Raw genomic sequence first — 18,623 nt, 5'->3', positions numbered from 1 at the left:
ATCACCATTCAGAATTTGTGTGTCTAGAATAAGGAAAAAGGGTAGATTGCAGGGAAATCTGTTAGGAAACTACAGCAATAATCCAGGCCAGAAATCATGATGGCTACAACCAGGAAGGTAAAGTGGAAGTGGTGACAGGAGATCAAATTCTCAATATATTTCCAAGTAGAGATGACAGGATTTCCTAACAGATTTGATAGGGGTATGAAAGGAAGAGAGGAGTGACTTCAAGGTTTTCTTGTTTGGTTTGTTTGGTGCTATGGCATGTATGCTTTTACTACTGAGCTACATCCCCACCCCATTTTATTTTTTATTTTGAGATTGGGTCTCACTAGGGCCCTGTGAAGTTACTGAGGCAGGTCTTGAACTTGCAATCCTCCTGTCTCTGCCTCCTGAATCACTGGGATTACAGGTGTGCGCCAGCATGTCCAGCACTCCAAAGTTTCAACTGAAAGGATAGAGTACCATCAACTGAGTTGGGAAACCTGCATAAGGAACAAATTTAAGGAGATGAATAGGAGTTCATTTTAGACACATTAAGTTTAAGACACCTAAGCAGACACACTAAATGAGCAGTTGGATGAACAATTATGAAGTTTGAGAGACAAATCCAGCTAGAGATTTAAAATTTAGGAGTCATCATTACACAAATGGTATTTAAAATCCAAGGATTGGATATGATTACATCAGAAGAATATACACACAGGGGAAAAAAGGGACCATGGACCAAGCCCTGTAGCACTCCAACATTAAAAACCTCAAGAAGGAGGAACAAGCAAAGGAGACTAAAAAGGAATAACCAGCTACAGGTGTGGTGCCTGGAAAGCCAAGTGAGGAAATTTTTCTGAGAAGGAGATAATCAATTGGCAAATGTTGCTAGTAAGTATTAAAAAAGATAAAAATTGAGAAAATGACCATTGAATTAGCAATGTGAAGATGACTGATATTAATGACCTGAATTCTGGCAGACTAATAAGTTAGGGAGAAAGAAAAATTGGAAATACTGAATACAGAAAATTCTTCCAAGAGGTTTTACGGCAAAGAGGAGCAGCAGAATAGCTAGGGAGAGTGGTGCCAAGATTTTTCTTTAAAATGGCAGAATTAGAAGCATGTGTGGTTTAATAGAGAATTGAAAACTGATAATTTAGGAGGGAAAGAGAACAACTGTTGAAGTAATATTTTGGAATAAAGAAGATATGGGGGACCTGGGGTTGTGGCTCAGTGGTAGAGTACTTGCGTGGCATGTGTGAGGCTCTGAGTTCAATCCTCAGCACCACATATAAATAAATAAAATAAAGGCCCATCAACAACTAAAAAAAAGTTTGAATTTTTTTTTCAAAAACAAGATACAGAGTTGAATACACTAGACTAAAACTAAAGGAAGTTCCTTTATGAAAGCAGGCAGCAAGGCAGAATATGTGAGTATGTAGAAGTTCTCTTCTGATGGCTTCGGTTTTCTCAGTAACATAAGGAACTGAGAATACTGGTGGTTTGAGGAGAGATTAGAAGTGGAAGAGATGAATAGATAAAGAAGTAGATCGAGGGAACCATAAATTATTCAGTATAGTTAGAGCAATAATTTCCAGAAATATTCAAACTTCTGTAATAATGCTCTACTGAAAAGCCCAAAATTCAGAGATTGTAGATCCAGACTTTTGGAAAATACAATCCATGTATGTTTACCTTTGGTTCCCTAGCACTCAAGATAATGTCTGGCACATAGTAGGTCCTTAATAAATGAAAGTTTTTGAATGATTAAATAAGCAAGCCATCCCCTCATAAAGCAAAGGGGCTTATTTCTCCAAAAGCTTATTTCTCCCCCCAATCTGGCAGCAAAATTCCCATATACTGAAGTTTTTGATCAGAGGCAAACTACTAACGGAAATTTTCTTTGTTTAAATGAAAAAGATACATAGATTAACCTTGATAATAACATGATTCAAACAATACAAAGTCTTCCAAAATGAGGTATAATTCATTAGAGAATCTTGATACTAAAAAACTAAACCAGATCAACCCCTCACTTTATAGATGAGGAAAATGAGGCCAAGAGGCTTGCTCAAGGTCAGTGAATCTACTATTCAAAAGCTTCAATTGAAGGCATCACAAATTCTACAGATAGAAAAGCCAAAAACAAAAAACAAAAACAGCTTACTTTGCCATGTTTTTCCTTCATGGCATTACTTTGGTTGTCTGTTTCTGTCTTCTTGGTATCATCTTTTGGTTGGTCTGCCTTAGCTTTGTTTTCCTCAGCAATTGAGTTTTTCTCAGTTGCACTACTTGAATTATATTCCCACTTCACAAACTTCTCTTCTACTATGCCCTTCAGCTGAAAGTCATCCATTCTTTTGGGGTCAAAGCCTTCAATCTATATAAAAAGGCATTCCAAATTGGTAGTGGAAAAATTATTAAAAATAAAAAATAAAAAGATGGACAAACAGACAAACCAGAATTCCAGCTTAAAATGTTTGATCAGAGCACTGTGCAAAGAGCAAACTATCCACATACATGCACACAAATGTCACAAACTAAGGCTTACCCAACTTCCAAGTAAGCAAGGAAGAAGAGGGGGTTTTCTTTGTTGTAGAAAAAACATCACCATTAAAGCAAAACAGTAAGAAGGAATTCCACCATCAGTTTGGGAGTCAATATAGCACAACTGAAAAACCAAAGGGGAAAAAAATACTAGCATCTTGCATTCTTCAATTTACACAATAAAAAAGTAGCTTGTTTTTCCTATCTGATTACTGAGAAGTTCAAATAACAATGAAAAATGTAAGAAATAACCTGAAATCTCATCAACATAAAATAATAGTGGGTAATGTGTTGGTGACTAACTTTTCACTTATTTCTTTACATATATAAATGTACACACATATTTTAGTTACATGAAATCATGTTATACATAGTGCTTCTGTTATAGACACCTTTTAAAGGTATTTTTCTTTTCTCCCTCTACTTCTGCTTTAGCATTAATAATACAACCTTCTATGTACACTTTCATGTCTTTTTCTATATTCAAATAATCATATACAAATACATATACACTTCTAGGTTTACAGAAATACAGGGAGAATTTTGTAGGTTTTGATTTTACTAAAATAGTAATTACAGACACTTCCCTGCATATTATTCAACAATGAATTGAGAAAGTCCTTCTAAGTCAATTAGCGAATATCTAACACATTCTTTTGAAAGGTTAAATTACAGTTTATGATCTAAATGACTACTTAATAATGCCTCCACTGAAAGACATTCACACACTTTTGAATTTGTGCCACTGCAAACAGTGCCATAATATTTATCTTTATATATAGTTCCCAAATGCTAGTGCATATTTCAATTAACTATGTTTCCAGGAATATGTTTGCTGAATTTTACAATACATGATGCATTTTAATTACCATAGGATTACTCTCCAATATCACTGTAAGAATTTCTGTTATCCTTCATTAACATATGAGTGAACACAAACCCCTTCCAACACTAGTTATTATCAACTTAAAAATTGTCAATAGGATGGATGAAATGCATTTTTTAACAATTACTTCAATTTGCATGTCCTTAACAGTAAGAGAAAAATTATGCAGGCTGGGGATGTGGCTCAAGTGGTAACGCACTTGCCTGGCATGGGCGGAGCACTGGGTTCGATCCTCAGCACCACATAAAATAAAATAAAGATGTTGTGTCCACCGAAAACTGAAATATTAAAAAAATTTCTTTTCTCTCTCTCAAAAAAAAAGAGAGAAATTATGCAATTTCATGTTCACTAACCATTTGGATGTATGCTTTTCAGAATTACCTATTGATTTTTTTTGGGGGGGGGGTGGCAGGGAGGTGCTAGGGATTGAATTCAGAGACACTCAATCACTGAACCACAACCCTTTTTGTATTTTTTTTTAGAGACAGGGTCTTACTGCGTTGCTTAGCGCCTCACCATTACTGAGGCTGCTTTGAACTCTTGATCCTCCAGCCTCAGTCTCCTGCACTGCTGGGATTACAGGCATGTGCCACCATACCCAGCTTAAGTTTTTTGTTAGTTTTTCTATTTTCATACATTACATATGTTTACTTATAGACAATCACCCTTTATAGCTGACATATGCATTTAAAATATGCTATTGTTCTCAATCTACTATTTTTATTTTAGCATTATTTAGTGTATAATTTCTAGGTATTCTATCATAGCAAAAAGTTCTCCCAAACCCATAGTTTACATACATAAATTTTACTCTAAATTTTAAAAACTTCATTTAGGTGAAATTTATTTTTCCATTTTGTACACTAAGGATTAAACATTATTTTCTTCCAGAAAGATACAGTTGTGACTTGCAGCCATTTATTAAATAATCATCATGTAAATGCTGAAATAAAATATTTTCTATCATTTATTAAAATTGAGGCAGGGGGCAAAGGGATAGGAAAGATGGTGGAATGAGATGGACATCATTACCCTAGGTATATGATGAGTGCACTAATGGTATGACTCCATGCACTACCAGAGAAGTGAAAAATTCTACTCTATTTGTATACAATGAATCAAAGAGCTTTCTACTGTCAAGTATAATTGATTCGAACTAATAAATAAATAAATTTTTAAAATCTTATATACATAGGATCTACTTCAGGGCATACTATTCTATCCACCAATTTATTTGTCTATTAGTATGCCAATGGTATTTATTAAAGCTGATTTATAGTGGTATATTACCTTTACTCCCTTTACCATTCCTCTTTTTTAATTATTTTGGCTATTCTCAGATATTTATTCTTCCATTAAACATTTTAAGATCATCTTTATTGTATCTTTTGCCCCGCTAGTAATTCTAATTGGAAACACTGTACATATGAAAATTAATTAAAACTTTTTTTACATTAATCACAAAAAGTAGCTCAGAGTCAGGTAACTTGACTATAATAGACTATTCCTTATTACTAGAATGTAAAGAATATATCTACTTTAAAAAGAGAGCCAGAATATAAGAACTTGATATTGGACTGGGGATGTGGCTCAAGCGGTAATGCACTTGCCTGGCATGCACAGGGTGCTGGGTTTGATCCTCAGCACCACATAAAAATAAAATAAAGATGTTGTGTCCACCCAAAACTAAAAAATAAATATTAAAAAAATTGTCTCTCTCTTAAAAAAAAAAAAAAAAAAAAAGAACTTGATATGTGAACTTTCCAAAAATTTAGGAGTTGTTGATTACTCATGTTCCTTGAACATCCAATACACTTGCAAGTCCTACTTCCAAAACTTAGCCCACCTCTCTCTAATTTCCTTCATATCCACTCTAAGGTAGCATAAATTATTATAATCTCTGGCCAATATATTAAAACAGCCTGCCCACTGGGCTTCCTGTTTCTACTCTTTAATTCTAAATGATCTTTACAAGCATAAATCACATCAAGTTGTATATTGCTTCCAAACCCTTTCTATGTTTTCTTACTGCCATTAAATATATTCAAATTTTTCACCACAGAAATTGTTTGATCTTATCTCCTACAACTTTCACCCACATTCACTTCATCTCACCACTTCTGTCTTCCTTATTGCACCTGAAAGCTCATTCTCATCTTAAAGGCCTGCATTAGCAATCCCTTGAAGGCTGTTCCTTCAAATTTTAATTGTATCTGGCTTGAACTTAATTATCAATTTCTCCAAAAAAATTTCCCTAACCATCCAGTATAATATCACTCTCTTACCATATTACCTCATTTTTAGAGAACTAATTCTACCAGATGCTACATTATTTATGCATTTGTGTACTATCTGATTCTTTCAAAAGTATGTGAGATATGTGACAGCAAGGCTTTGTATGCTTTTTAAGACAGATGTTCCCTCCACCAGGAACAAAGTCTTAGGGCACATAGGGATCTAACAAATGTTTGTTAAATGGACAGATTTCTTCAGGACAAATTTTTTTCAGGCCATTCAGTAATATAATTTTCTTCCTATAACTTTTTTATTAAATTTATTTCTTAGTATTTTGTAATTTCTGTTGCTGTCATCAAGGTAACACTTTTCCTGTTTTTCTTCTGCCAAGTTATTTTTATGGCAGAGCAAAGTTATTTATTTTTGTGTATTTATTTTAGATTTAATAAATTAAAAAATTCTCTCATTAATCACAGTAGTTTGTTTTCTGGTGCCAGAGATTGAACTCAGGGGCACTTAACAACTGAACCACACTCCCAGCCCTTTTTTTTTTTTTTTTTTTTTTTTTTTTTTAGTTATAGGTGGACACAATATCTTTTATTTTTATGTGGTGCTGAGGATCAAACCCAGTGCCTCACGCATGCTAGGTGAGTAGCCTACCTCTGAACCACAACCCCAGCCCCACTCCCAGGGGGTTTGTTTGTTTTGTTTTTATTTTTTTGAGCCAGGGTCTCAGTAAATTGCTAAGGCTAGCTTTCAATTTGTGATCCTCCTGCCTCAGCCTCCTGAACCACTGGGATTACAGGAATGCATCACCATGCCCAACTAATCCTAGTAGTTATTTACTAGGGTTTTCTAGATATACAATTATACTATGAGCACAAAGAGATAATTTTATAATTTTTCAAATATTGACATTATTTCCTTTCTACAGCATTTCCTAAAACCTCCAAAACAATATACAAAATCAATAATGAACATCTCAAAGCAATTCTATTTAGAATGTTTGTTTTGTAAATAGTCTTTATTTTAACCAAAAATTCCTTTGCAACTATAAAAACTGACAATGGATTTTTTTTTTAACATATCAGACATCTCACAGAATAAGATTAAGGCAGCTTAAGATAAAGCTTTTAAAATCCAAGGGTCTCTTTTTCTTTTACATGCCAAATACTGCTAAAAAATACAATTTTTACATTAATCACAAAAAGTAGCTCAGAGTCACGTAACTTGACTATAATAGACTATTCCCTATTACTAGAATGTAAACAATATATCTACTTTAAAAAGAGAGCCAGAATATAATCAAATGTAATTTCATGATCTTACTGTGATTTACTTATAGCTTTTCCTTTTTTAATTTAATGTCTTATGGATATACATGGAGGTGAAATTCACTGTGGTATATTCCTATATGTACATAGGAATGTTGGATCAAATTCATTCAACTATCTTTCCCTATCCCATTCCTCTTCCCTTCTCTTTATTCCCCTTTGTCTACTTCACTGATCTTTCCTCTATTCCCCACCCCTTTGTTTTGGATTAGTTTTCCTATATTAAAAGGAAAAAAAAAAATTTGACCCTTGACTTTTTAGGATAGGCTTATTTCATTTAGCATGATAGTCTCCAGTTTCATCCATTTACCAGTAAATACCACAAAGTCATTTTTCTTTATGGCTGAATAATACTCTGCTGGGTATATGTACCACATTTTCTTTATCCATTCTTCTCTTAAATGGCACCTACATTGGTTCCATAGCTTGGCTATTGCAAATTGTGCTGCCTTAAACACCAATGTGGATGTATCACTGAGTATGCTGATTTTAATTTCTTTGGATATATACTGAGGAGGGAGATAGCTGGGTCATATGATGGTTCCATTCCTAGATTTTTGAAATTTTGCTTTTCAGAGTGGTACATCAATTTGCAGTTCCACCAAAAATGTATATCTTATTCCCTATATCCTCACCAACATTTATTGTTATTTGTATTTTTGATAATTGCCATTCTGACTAGAAGAAATCTCAGTGTTGATTTAGTTTGCATTTCTCTAATTGCTAGAGATGTTGAACATTTTTCATATATTTGTTGACCATTGTATTTCTTCTTTTGAGAAGTGTCTGTTTACTTCCTTTGCCCATATATTGACTGGATTATTTTTTCGGTGTTGAGTTTTTAGATGTTAAGTACACTAAAAAAAAAAATCAATTCTTATATTAATCACAAAAAGTATCTCAGAATCAGGTAATTTGACTATTATGCACTGTTTCCTATTACTGGAACGCAAGGAATATTTATTTGTTTGTTAATAATTTAGTGCTAAGGATTTCGCTCAGAGGTGCTTTACCACTGAGCCATATCCCCCAGCACTATTTATTTATTTATTTATTTATTTTAGTTGTGGATGGACAATACCTCTATTTTGTTTTTATATGGTGCTGAGGATCAAACCCAGTGCCTTACACATGCCAGACAAGCTGAGCCACAACCCAGCCCCCGTTTTTATTTTTGAGAGAGGGGCTCACTAAATTGCTTAGGGCCTCACTAGAATTTACTCATTGTTATTTCAATAAGTGATCACAAATCTCTGTCTAGACATCTGGACATCTGGACTGATATTAGACATCTAAATTGATACATTTTGACATCTGGATTACCATTCCTTCTTCCTACCCCCACATCAAAGAAATAAACACAAAATAACTAAAGCATTTAGAAATACAAATTAATTCTAATTTAGAAAATTTGGATAATTAATCCATAGCTGTTGCCCCATCAAAAATTGCACCACATGAATAACAATTTAGGGAAAAGAGAATACCCAGAGACGAAGATTAGAAAAACAAATATACTAACAGAAGAAACTTAACTTACATACCATATCTTAAAACCTTACAATTTTAACTTACAATATGAATGAAAACTTGAGCCTCATATATTAAGATACAGTATATAAGAATAAAGTATGCCATTAAAAATTCTACAATATATCAATAAGTATATACCATAGCCCTTTATCCACAGTTTCACTTTCCACAGTTTTAGTTACCCAGAGTCAACAGCAGAGTCAACAGTGATCCAAAATATTATATAGAAAATTCTAGAAATAAAAAAAAAATGCATCCGTTTTGCCAGGCATAGTTGACACACACTTGTAATTCCAGTTACTTGGGAGGCTAAGGTAGGAGGATCACAAATTTGAGACCAAAAGGAGCAACTTAGTGACAAAATAAAAAATTTTAAAAAGAACAGGGGATTACTCAGTGATAGAGCACTTGCCTTATAGGTGTGAGCCCCTGGGTCCAAGCCCTAGTAGCACAAATAAAAAATGTTTTAAACTTTAAGTTTTAAATAACTTTTATTACATTATATTGTTATAATTGTTCTCTTTTACTATTATTGTTGTTCATCTCTTACTATGCCTTACTATAAATTAAACTTTATTGTAGATATGTACAGATGGGAAAAAATAGTGTATATATAACAGTGCAGTACTATCCAAGGTTCCAGGCATTCACCAGAGCTCTTGGAATATATTCTCCATGGATAAAGGGGAACTAGTGTATGTCTATGAAAACTTTATTTTCCCATAAATTGGAACCAGTCACACTACTTTCTGTCTGGCAGAGATAACTGTTTTGTCCCACATGTTATGATTTATGTTTCATATCAGTATAAGGAAAAGCCTGTCTTATTTTGAAGATTAGGTACTTTTCTTTCCATTACACTTACCTTAGCCCAGTATCGAAAGGCTAACACCAAGGGAATAAAGACAGGTTCCATTTTGCCAAGAGCAGCAAGTAAATCAGTAGTGAGACATGCCATATCGTTTCCTGCACTCACTCTACAAAGTAAACCACTGTGAATGAGAAAGAAACAAATTTTACCATGTTAATACCCTAAAATGCAGAATACTTCAAATCCTGTGGCTACACTACAGTCACCATATTTTAATTCCTAAATGTTATAGTAAAAAACAGATGTTATCATAAAATTAAAAGTAACTGAACACTAAATTAGAGAATATGTTTTTAATTCTTCCTGTGCAATTTAGAAACAAATTTCAACCTCACTCAGTATTTAAGTTCATCAAAAATAAATTCCAAAAGGGCATTAAGAATCACCAAAATTGGGCTGAGGTTGTAGCTCAGCAGTAGCATATGTGAGGTATTGAGTGTGATTCTCAGCACCACATATAAGTAAATAAAATAAAGGTCCATCTACAACTAAAAAATATTTAAAAAAAAAGAATCAACAAAATTTACTAGGTATGGTGGCACATGCCTGTAATCCCAGCAGTTTGGGAGGCTGAAGCAGAAGGACCGCAAATTCAAAGCCAGTCTCATTAACTTAGTGAGGCCCTAAGCAACTTAGCAAGACATGTTTCAAATTTTAGAAAAGTAAAAAATAAAAAAGGCCGGGGATGTGGCTCACTGACTAAGTGGTTAAGTGCCCATGGGTTCAATTCTGGTACCAAAAAAACCACCAAAATTTTATTTACATGACAGAAAGAACATTGTCTCTTCAATGTCAAAGTAACAAAGTAACACAACATATTTTCCTAGTTGGTTTTTTTTTCTTTTTTTTTTTTTTTTTGCTTTGAAGATGATATAAACAAAAGACAAAAAACTGGACTGACTAGCTATACTTCTTGACTCTAATTTTTCCTATCCAACTTTCATGATTTAATTGGTATGTTATTTTTAGATCAATGTGCAAGCTGGCACATACCTGTAGTCTCAAATACTGAGGAGGTGGGGGTGGGAGGATTATAAATTTGAGGGCAGCCTGTTCTCAAAATAAAATTTAGAAAAGAGTAGGGGCATAGCTCAATGGTACAGTGCTTGCCTTGCATGCAAAATACCCTGGGTTTAATCCTGTGCAAAAAAAATAAATATATATATATATATATATATATATATATATATATGATTTACTAATTTATTAGCCCACTTACTTACATGTAAGTGAAAACCAAGTTATACTATATAAGTGAAAACAGGAGTCACCTTAAATGGAATGAAAGAAGTGTACTAGAGATATTTTCAGAACACAGATAAAAATGTATCTGAAATTGCCATGCAGAAGCAATTTAACACATGTGAAAGAAAACACTAGAAGGCAGATTACCTCTATGTCATTTCTGGTTTTCCCCTAAGTAATATGAACCTGGATAAATGCTTAACCCCTCTCAATCTAAATTTTCTAATTTAGAAAATAAGGAAGCTAAGCCATGTGCAGTGGTGCACACCTGTAATCCCAGTAACTCAGGAGGCTGAGATAGGAGGATTGAAAGTTTGAGGTCAGCCTCAGCAATTTAGCAAGACCCTCAACAACTTAGTGAGACCCTGATTCAAAATAAAAAATAAAAATAAAAAAGGGCTGGGCATATAACTCAATAGTAAAGCACCCCTGAATTCAATCCCCAGTACCAAAGAAAAAAAGAAGGAAAATAAGGAAGGTAAACTAGATCTCCATAGGACAGAATTCTAGGTTGAATAAGGAAATACAACAATATTAAAATGTAAGAAAAATAAGTTAATAATCAATTAAAAAATACTAATTCTATATTGCTTCCATGTCTTCCACATTCAACTCCGATAACATTATTGTAGTTTCCTTTTTCAAAGGCACTTTGCCCTCTCAGTCCTATAGAGTCCTATTTGATGAGAAAGTCTTTCATAACTCATTCATTTCAGTGAACTAAAACTCATTCATTTCAGTGAACTAAATCCAGTAAGATTCTTAACAAGAAGATATCTCTTATTGCTGTTTGTATCTCTAGAATAATGCAGTACCTACATAGAAGTAAATGTTCAGGGGCTGGGGTTATGGCTCAACGGTAGAGCGCTCACCTCACATGTGCAAGGCCCTAGGTTCGATCCTCAGCACCACATAAAAGTAAATAAATAAATAAAATAAAGTTTTTTTTTTAATGTTTAAAAAAAAAAATTAAAAAAGAAGTAAATGTTCAATATTGTTAGGTAAGCAAATGAACTTGAGGGGGAAAAAAAATAGAAGTTTTGCCTAGAGTGTTTTATTTTCTACTGTCTGGTAACTCTATTTCGTGCTCACATGCATTTGGTAAGCTTGCTATTTTTAATTAGTAGAAACTAGTGTAATCCAAGAGCAAGGTAGATCTTTTCAAAAACAGCATACAGCCACATCAATGTTTATAGCAGCACAATTCACAATAGCTAAACTGTGGAACCAACCTAGATGCCCTTCAGCAGATGAATGGATTAAAAAAATGTGGCATTTATATATACAATGGAATATTACTCAGCAATAAAAGAGAATAAAATCATGGCATTTGCAGGTAAATGGATGGAGTTGGAGGAGATAATGCTAAGTGAAGTTAGCCAATCCCAAAAAACCAAATGCCAAATGTTTTCTCTTATTTAAGGAAGCTGATTCATAGTGGGGTAGGGAGGGAGAGCACGGCAGGAATAGACGAACTCTAGATAGGGCAGAGGGGTGGAAGGGGAAGAGAGAGGGCATGGGGTTAGAAATGATGGTGGAATGTGATGGTCATCATTATCCAAAGTACATGTATGAAGACACAAATTGGTGTAAATATACTTTGTATACAACCAAAATGAATTGTAATGCATTCCGCTGTCATATTTTTTAAATAAATAAACAAATAGAAAGAAACTAGAGTAATCATATTATTCCCAGGAGAAATCTAAAACAAAGATCTTCTCTTGGAAATGTTCACTACAAATTTGGTTTTGTTTTTTTTTTAATATTTTATATTTTTTCTTCATTGTTACCAACCTTTTCTGATCTTTGCACACCACAACAGGAACTTTAGCGTGAAAATCAGATTCCACATCTACATATAATACTAGTAAGAGAAAAAAAAAAAACAAATAAGCTAATGTCAACATCTCTAGAAGTATTTATTCTACAGTAAACACTGAGTAAAAGTTTCCGTCTAAAAAATCACTCTTATTGCTTCTGTGGCATAATCCACTCTTCTCATTATGAGCATCAACCCAGCAGAATCTCTTACCTCTATTGGTGCCATTTGCTGTGTATCACAAACCACAGGTATAGTCCCAAATACTGTCCGAAAATTACAATCACCTTAAGAGGAAAGGTCTTAATATCCCTAAAAGTTTGAATATTTCCAAGTAAGTATATAAAGTTGTTAAAACTTAAGAGATATAGCAAAGAAAGGACACCACTTACTTCTGAGGGCTATGTCCACAGGAATCACAAAATGAGGACCTATCATGCTTTAACAGCTTAGTTCATTTTAATTAACCAGTGTAAGTACAACTAACTCTGCTGGCCTTGTTTCCTGTAAATATATGAAAACTCTGCCTAATCAAAGCTCTTAAGATTTGCCTAACATGATGAAGCACCTTTCCACCACTTTCCATCCTGTCTTTTTTATACCTCCATGGTAAACCCCTTTCCATAAATGTCTAATTTAAGTACAGATAGATGGGTGAACATTATTTCATTTCAAATTCAAAGAAAGTCTTTCAGTAGTACTTGTTGGAATAATTAATTCAAAGAACATGTGCTTAAGAACTGTATATCAGAAATTTCATTATGTATGTGATGAGGTCAATAAGGGGTTTGAAACATAAATAAAGAAACAAAGAGGTCAATAAGGGGTTTGAAACATAAATATAGAAACAAATCCTTTACATGACAGATCTCTACGGGATATAATGAGAACATAAAGGAAGACATAATTGTATAGATTTTAAAATTAAGACTGGTTTTTGAAACCTGATAATATAACTTAAGATGATCTACTCATGTATTTTAGTAGAAAAAATATACTTTTCTTTTTTATTTATTTTTATTTTTTAGTTGCAAATGGATCTTTTATCTTATTTATTTATATGCAGTGCTGAGGATAGAACCCAGGGCCTCACAGATGCCAGGCAAATGTTCTACCACTGAGCCATAACTCCAGCCCCAGAAAAATAGACTTTAAACATTTATTATTTATGATAGATTGGCACTCTCTAGAGAGAAAAGCTGTCTCTCATCTGTAATATCCTTTTAAGTTTTTGTGTAATTAAAAACATAAATGTAGAGTAAAGATATTGTGTCCACCTAAAAATAAAAAATAAAAAATAAATTTACCAACAAGTATGTAGTGGCTGGGGTTGTAGCTCAGTGGTAAAGTGTGTGCCTAGCATGTATGAGGCACTGAATTCAATTCTCAGCACCATATATAAATAAATGAATAAAATAAAGGTCTACCAACTAAAAGAATATATATTTAATAACAAAGAAAACTATATTAGGGGCTGGGGTTGTGGCTCAGAAGTAAAGCACCCACCTAGCATGTGTGAAGCACTAGGTTCAATTCTCAGCACCACACAAAAATAAAATAAAGGTATTGTGCCCACCTACAACTAAAAAATAAATGTTAAAAAAAGGAAAACTATATTAAAATACCTTTACAAAACTCCTTCTTTAAAAAATAATTTCCACTAGGTACAGTGGAACACACCTGTAATCCCAGTGGCTCAGGAGGCTGAAGTAGGTGGATTTCGAGTTCAAAGCTAGCCTCTGCAACTTAACAAGACCCTAAGTAACTCAAAAAGAGCCTGTCACTCAATAAAATACAGAAAGGGGTGGGGATGTGTCTCAGTGGTCAAGTGCCTCTGGGTTCCATCCCCAGTATCAAAAGAAAAAAAAAAATCTAATTTCTGTCAGGAACTTTCGGTTCATGAAATTTAATTTAATGTAATAACAACAGCTGCTGCAGCAAAAGGTTAGAACTAGGTTATTGTATGCCAGGCACTTTTCTAAACTATGGCTTAATCCATTTCATCTTCTTAACAACTTCATCAAAAAAGTTATTGCCATTTCAGCATTGAGAAAACTCAATTATTACACTGAAGTTAAGTTGTTATGGGCAAACAACCAAGAAGTGGCACAATTAAAATTTGGAAAGTCTGGATCTGGATCCTGAGCTCTTAAGCATTTACTTCATAAGAAGAAAAGTAGGCACTATAGGTGTTGCTCAGTGGTAGAGTGTTTACCTAGAATGTAAGAAGGCCCGGGTTCCATCACCAGAGTCGCAAAATAAAAACAAACAAAACAAAAGCAGTAAATTAAAACCAAGAAAATAATTTATTGGACTATAATATATAACTTGGGCTTGGTTTGAGACACTGATATTGTTTTAAAATTTTACTTAGAAGTATTTTTATCTATATCAAATGTCCTCAATAAAAAAGCAATCTAGACAGAAAAGGTACATATGAAATTGGTATGATTCAGCTGATGCAACATAATATATCAAATTAATGTAATTGTTTTAAGTGGGGGAAAAACATATTTACCTAAGACATGCACACATTTTTATGGCAAGTCTCTCCTTAACCTTTCTTCATCAATGACCTCCTAATGATTATGGGTTTTCTTGTCTTCTTTTACACATGAAATGTTCATAATATAGTATTCCTCCCCTTATCTGCAGAGGATACTTTCTAAAACCCCCAGTGAATATCTGAAACCACAAATAGTACTAAACCTTATAAATACTATGCTTTTTTTTCCTATTCATACATACCTCTGACAAAGTGTAATTTATTAATTAGTCACATTAAAAGATTAGCAACAATAACTAATAACAAAATAGAACAATTATAACAATACAATGTAATAAAAGTTATATGAATGTGGTCTCTCTTGGGTGCAAGTTACTGCAACAGATAGATGATAATCTAATAACCAAGACAGCTACTAAGTAACTAATAGATGGTAGCTACTCAGAATAGCACTAGATTTAAAACTTATGAATTGTTATTTTTAGAAGGTTCCACTTAATATGCAGACCATGGTAGACTGCAAGCTAACTGAAATCAAAAAAAGCAAAAGCATAAAAAATAAAACTGCAGATAAAGGAAAACTACTATATTCAAAGCTAGTATTTTTTAAATTACCTAAAATACAGCAACATTTTTAATATGTCAATTTTAATATGGTACCTCTGGCATAGCAATAGGTAAATTATATTTTCTGGTATACCAATTAAATAAGTATATTAAAAGATACATTTATCTATCCATATATAATAGTGACTCAAACATGCTAGTAGTTTTAGTTTATTTGGTTAGCTATATATAACCAACACATTGCATAGACTTTTAAAAAGTCAACTTTAAAAAGAAAAAAAAGAAACTCACCATTATTTTTTAAAATTCCAAGCACTTGTATCAGAAGATCTGGATGATTCATCTAAAAAAATTAAACTTTAATCAATACATTAATTTCAAAGTACAAGTAAAAGAACATTACAGAGAACAACTTCATTAAAAAATAACATTTAAATAAAATTATGCTCTGTATTTTAAAATACGAAAACAGAATAGTGTTTTCACTTTTATGTTCAACAAATTTTGAGGGTGGGATGCTAGGGATCAAATCTAGGGCCTAGCACATGCTAGACTCTACCACTAAGCTACCCCTGCATCTCACTATGTCAGTAAATCTTTTTTCAGAAATAGAATATAATATAGCATTAACATTCTAGAAACACTCTTAAAATTAATGGGTTCTCACATTGAGAAAAGGTTCTAAAATTCTACAACAAAACAAGTGAAAAAGAAGCAAGTTTACTTTAATGAATGTTTATAAGAATTTTTTAAGGTAAGAACTTCATATTACATAAGAAAATTGGCAGCTTGGCCAAAAGGCTTACATTAAAATATTATTTATTATAACAAGCTTATCAAATGTTTAAAGGGTATTTTGTTACTATTTAAGTCTTTAATAATCACAAATTAGGGGCTGGGGCTATAGCTCAGTTGGTAGAGTGCTTGCCTCACATGCAAAGGGCCCTGGGTTCAATTCCCAGCACCACCAATCATCATCATCATCATCATCATCACAAATTAGTTGTGAAGTAAATATATCAAGTTAAAAATTAAAAAAACAAGTTTTCACCCAAATCAAATTTCATTAAGCATAAACTTATTAAAACAATTTTAAACATAATTTTGACTGATTATTTTAAATGTTTTACATCAATAAATAAGCAATATTAGCAATGCTAACCAATACTGACATTGTCACCAATGATAATAGCTACTAATTCATAGTATCCATCACGTACCAGGTACTAAACACATGAATATATGAGGTGAGAAGGAGAAATTTCCAAAAGTACTGTTTAAGTCATTATATATAAGTAATTTAATATAAAAGTCATTATCCCTATTTTGGAAAGGAGGAAACACAGACCCAAAAGTCAAGTAGTGAGTTGGGGTTGTGCTCAGTGGTAGATCACTTGCCCAGCATGCATGAAGCACTAGGTTTGATCCTCAGCACCACATGTAAGTAAATTAAATAAAAGTATTGTGTCCATCTACAACTGAAAAAAAAGTCAAGTAGTAACATGCTCTTTGCAATCAAAATTTGAACCCAGATGTATGGTTTCAAAACTCTTTTCATTTTCTATAGTGCTTCAGAAGTAATAGCTATTTAAGATATTCAAATAAAAGCTCTTTCCCTTTTATTGGCTTCCTCTTCTGCTTACTTTTTCCCCCATCCCATATATTTTTTTTTACCTTCCCTTCATCTGAAACTTAGCAGAAATTTCCAAAAGCACTATTTAATCACAATAACACTCTACAAGCCAGAGTTTTATATTCCCCTACCCCCTCTCTAAAAAGATCATCCATTAAAATTATGAAGTACTGATTAACAGGAAAGGGTTTTTTCTAAGTACTTACCTTAGGAGGAAATTTTATATCTATATTAACATCACTACTTTTTAGAGCAAACTTAGTCAGAGATGAGCCATACAACCTAAGTGAACATTCTGTAATAAAGGGAAAAAATGAAAGCATGAAACCACGTGCAAATATAGGAGCTCTAAAAAACAGCAGAAGGAAAAATATATATGCATATTTCAATTCTATGTCTTTCATTTCTAATATAATGATTATAGAAGAATGGGAACTTTTCTAATACCTTTATAATAATAATATAATAATAATAATGTTTCCCAATTTTGGGGTACAGATATAGAATGGGGAGAGAGAAATTACTCATAAAAGTTCAGTGTTCAAACAAAATTTTAGTTAAAATTTATTTTGGAATGACTGAGAATATATTTAGCATTCAATATACAAGTGTAACAAATGTACTAACCTGGCTACAGTAATACTGTCACAAACTACATTTATTTATTTTTAGATAATTATATAAATATAAGAGATAGTACTTTGGGGAAGTGATCATAGGCATCTAGTGCAAATGCTTTTTAAAAATACAAAGTGAAATCAAGTCAACTGATGTTACAAATCTAAAACAAAACACGTCACAGCCCTCAAGAGTTCACAGAATAAAATAAATAGAAACACCAGGACCTACACTACCCATATACATCTTCCTCAGACTATCAAAAATTTAAAAAATACTGTTACTAAGGTACATTTTTAAAGGATCTCACCAGAAAGTAAGTTGAAAATACTATGCATGGTTGGTACTGATTAGACAGGTGGTTTTGTTTTTTAAAAGTTTAAGTTTATACTCAGTTGTATATATAAAAGTCTACTTTTCAAAACTTGCAAAATGTCAGAAAGTCATCCAAGTCATTAAAATCATTAAAAATTCATTTCTACTATCAAAATATTGAATTATTTTTATACATAATTTCAATTAGGATTAAATGTATTATTTATGACAAAAGACAGAAGGAAACAAAATTTTTCCATTCTCAATTTTAATTTTCTATTATTTGTTATGAATCTCACAATGGATCTATATAATTTATCAAATATCCAAAAGACCTTTGATGGTAAGAAATGAGTCTTTATTTACAATATACACTTCCTTAAACCATAAGATAATGTAAAAAAAAAAAAAAAAATGACATGGGTTTAGCAAATAGTCCACAGATAAATAAACCTGACCTGATTCCCATCTTGCACCAAAAAATAATCTTTATCTGAAGTTTTTCCTTAATTTTTTTCCTATC

General features: G+C 32.7%; 1 protein-coding gene and 1 non-coding gene across 9 annotated transcripts in view; one reads left to right on the top strand and one right to left on the bottom strand.

The window, feature by feature from the left end:
• Tut4 (terminal uridylyl transferase 4) overlaps positions 1-18,623 on the bottom strand; it is a 119,916-nt gene that overhangs the window by 49,786 nt on the left and 51,507 nt on the right. For all 8 annotated transcript variants that reach the window (XM_076841303.2, XM_076841302.2, XM_076841305.2 and 5 more), the window contains 6 exons: positions 17,374-17,462; positions 15,826-15,877; positions 12,437-12,506; positions 9,389-9,515; positions 2,540-2,659; positions 2,156-2,368 (listed from right to left, as the gene is read on the bottom strand). In XM_076841303.2, the coding sequence (XP_076697418.2) occupies positions 2,156-2,368; positions 2,540-2,659; positions 9,389-9,515; positions 12,437-12,506; positions 15,826-15,877; positions 17,374-17,462 (671 nt within the window). The remainder of the gene's footprint in view (positions 1-2,155; positions 2,369-2,539; positions 2,660-9,388; positions 9,516-12,436; positions 12,507-15,825; positions 15,878-17,373; positions 17,463-18,623) is intronic.
• Positions 16,432-16,504, top strand: Trnav-cac (transfer RNA valine (anticodon CAC)). The gene has a single exon. It is a non-coding gene; the product is annotated as a tRNA-Val (tRNA).

The sequence above is a fragment of the Callospermophilus lateralis genome, chromosome 7, assembly GCF_048772815.1.
Source record: "Callospermophilus lateralis isolate mCalLat2 chromosome 7, mCalLat2.hap1, whole genome shotgun sequence".
In the NCBI taxonomy this organism is placed as follows: Eukaryota; Metazoa; Chordata; class Mammalia; order Rodentia; family Sciuridae; genus Callospermophilus; species Callospermophilus lateralis.
This window is presented reverse-complemented; position numbering and strand designations above follow the sequence as displayed.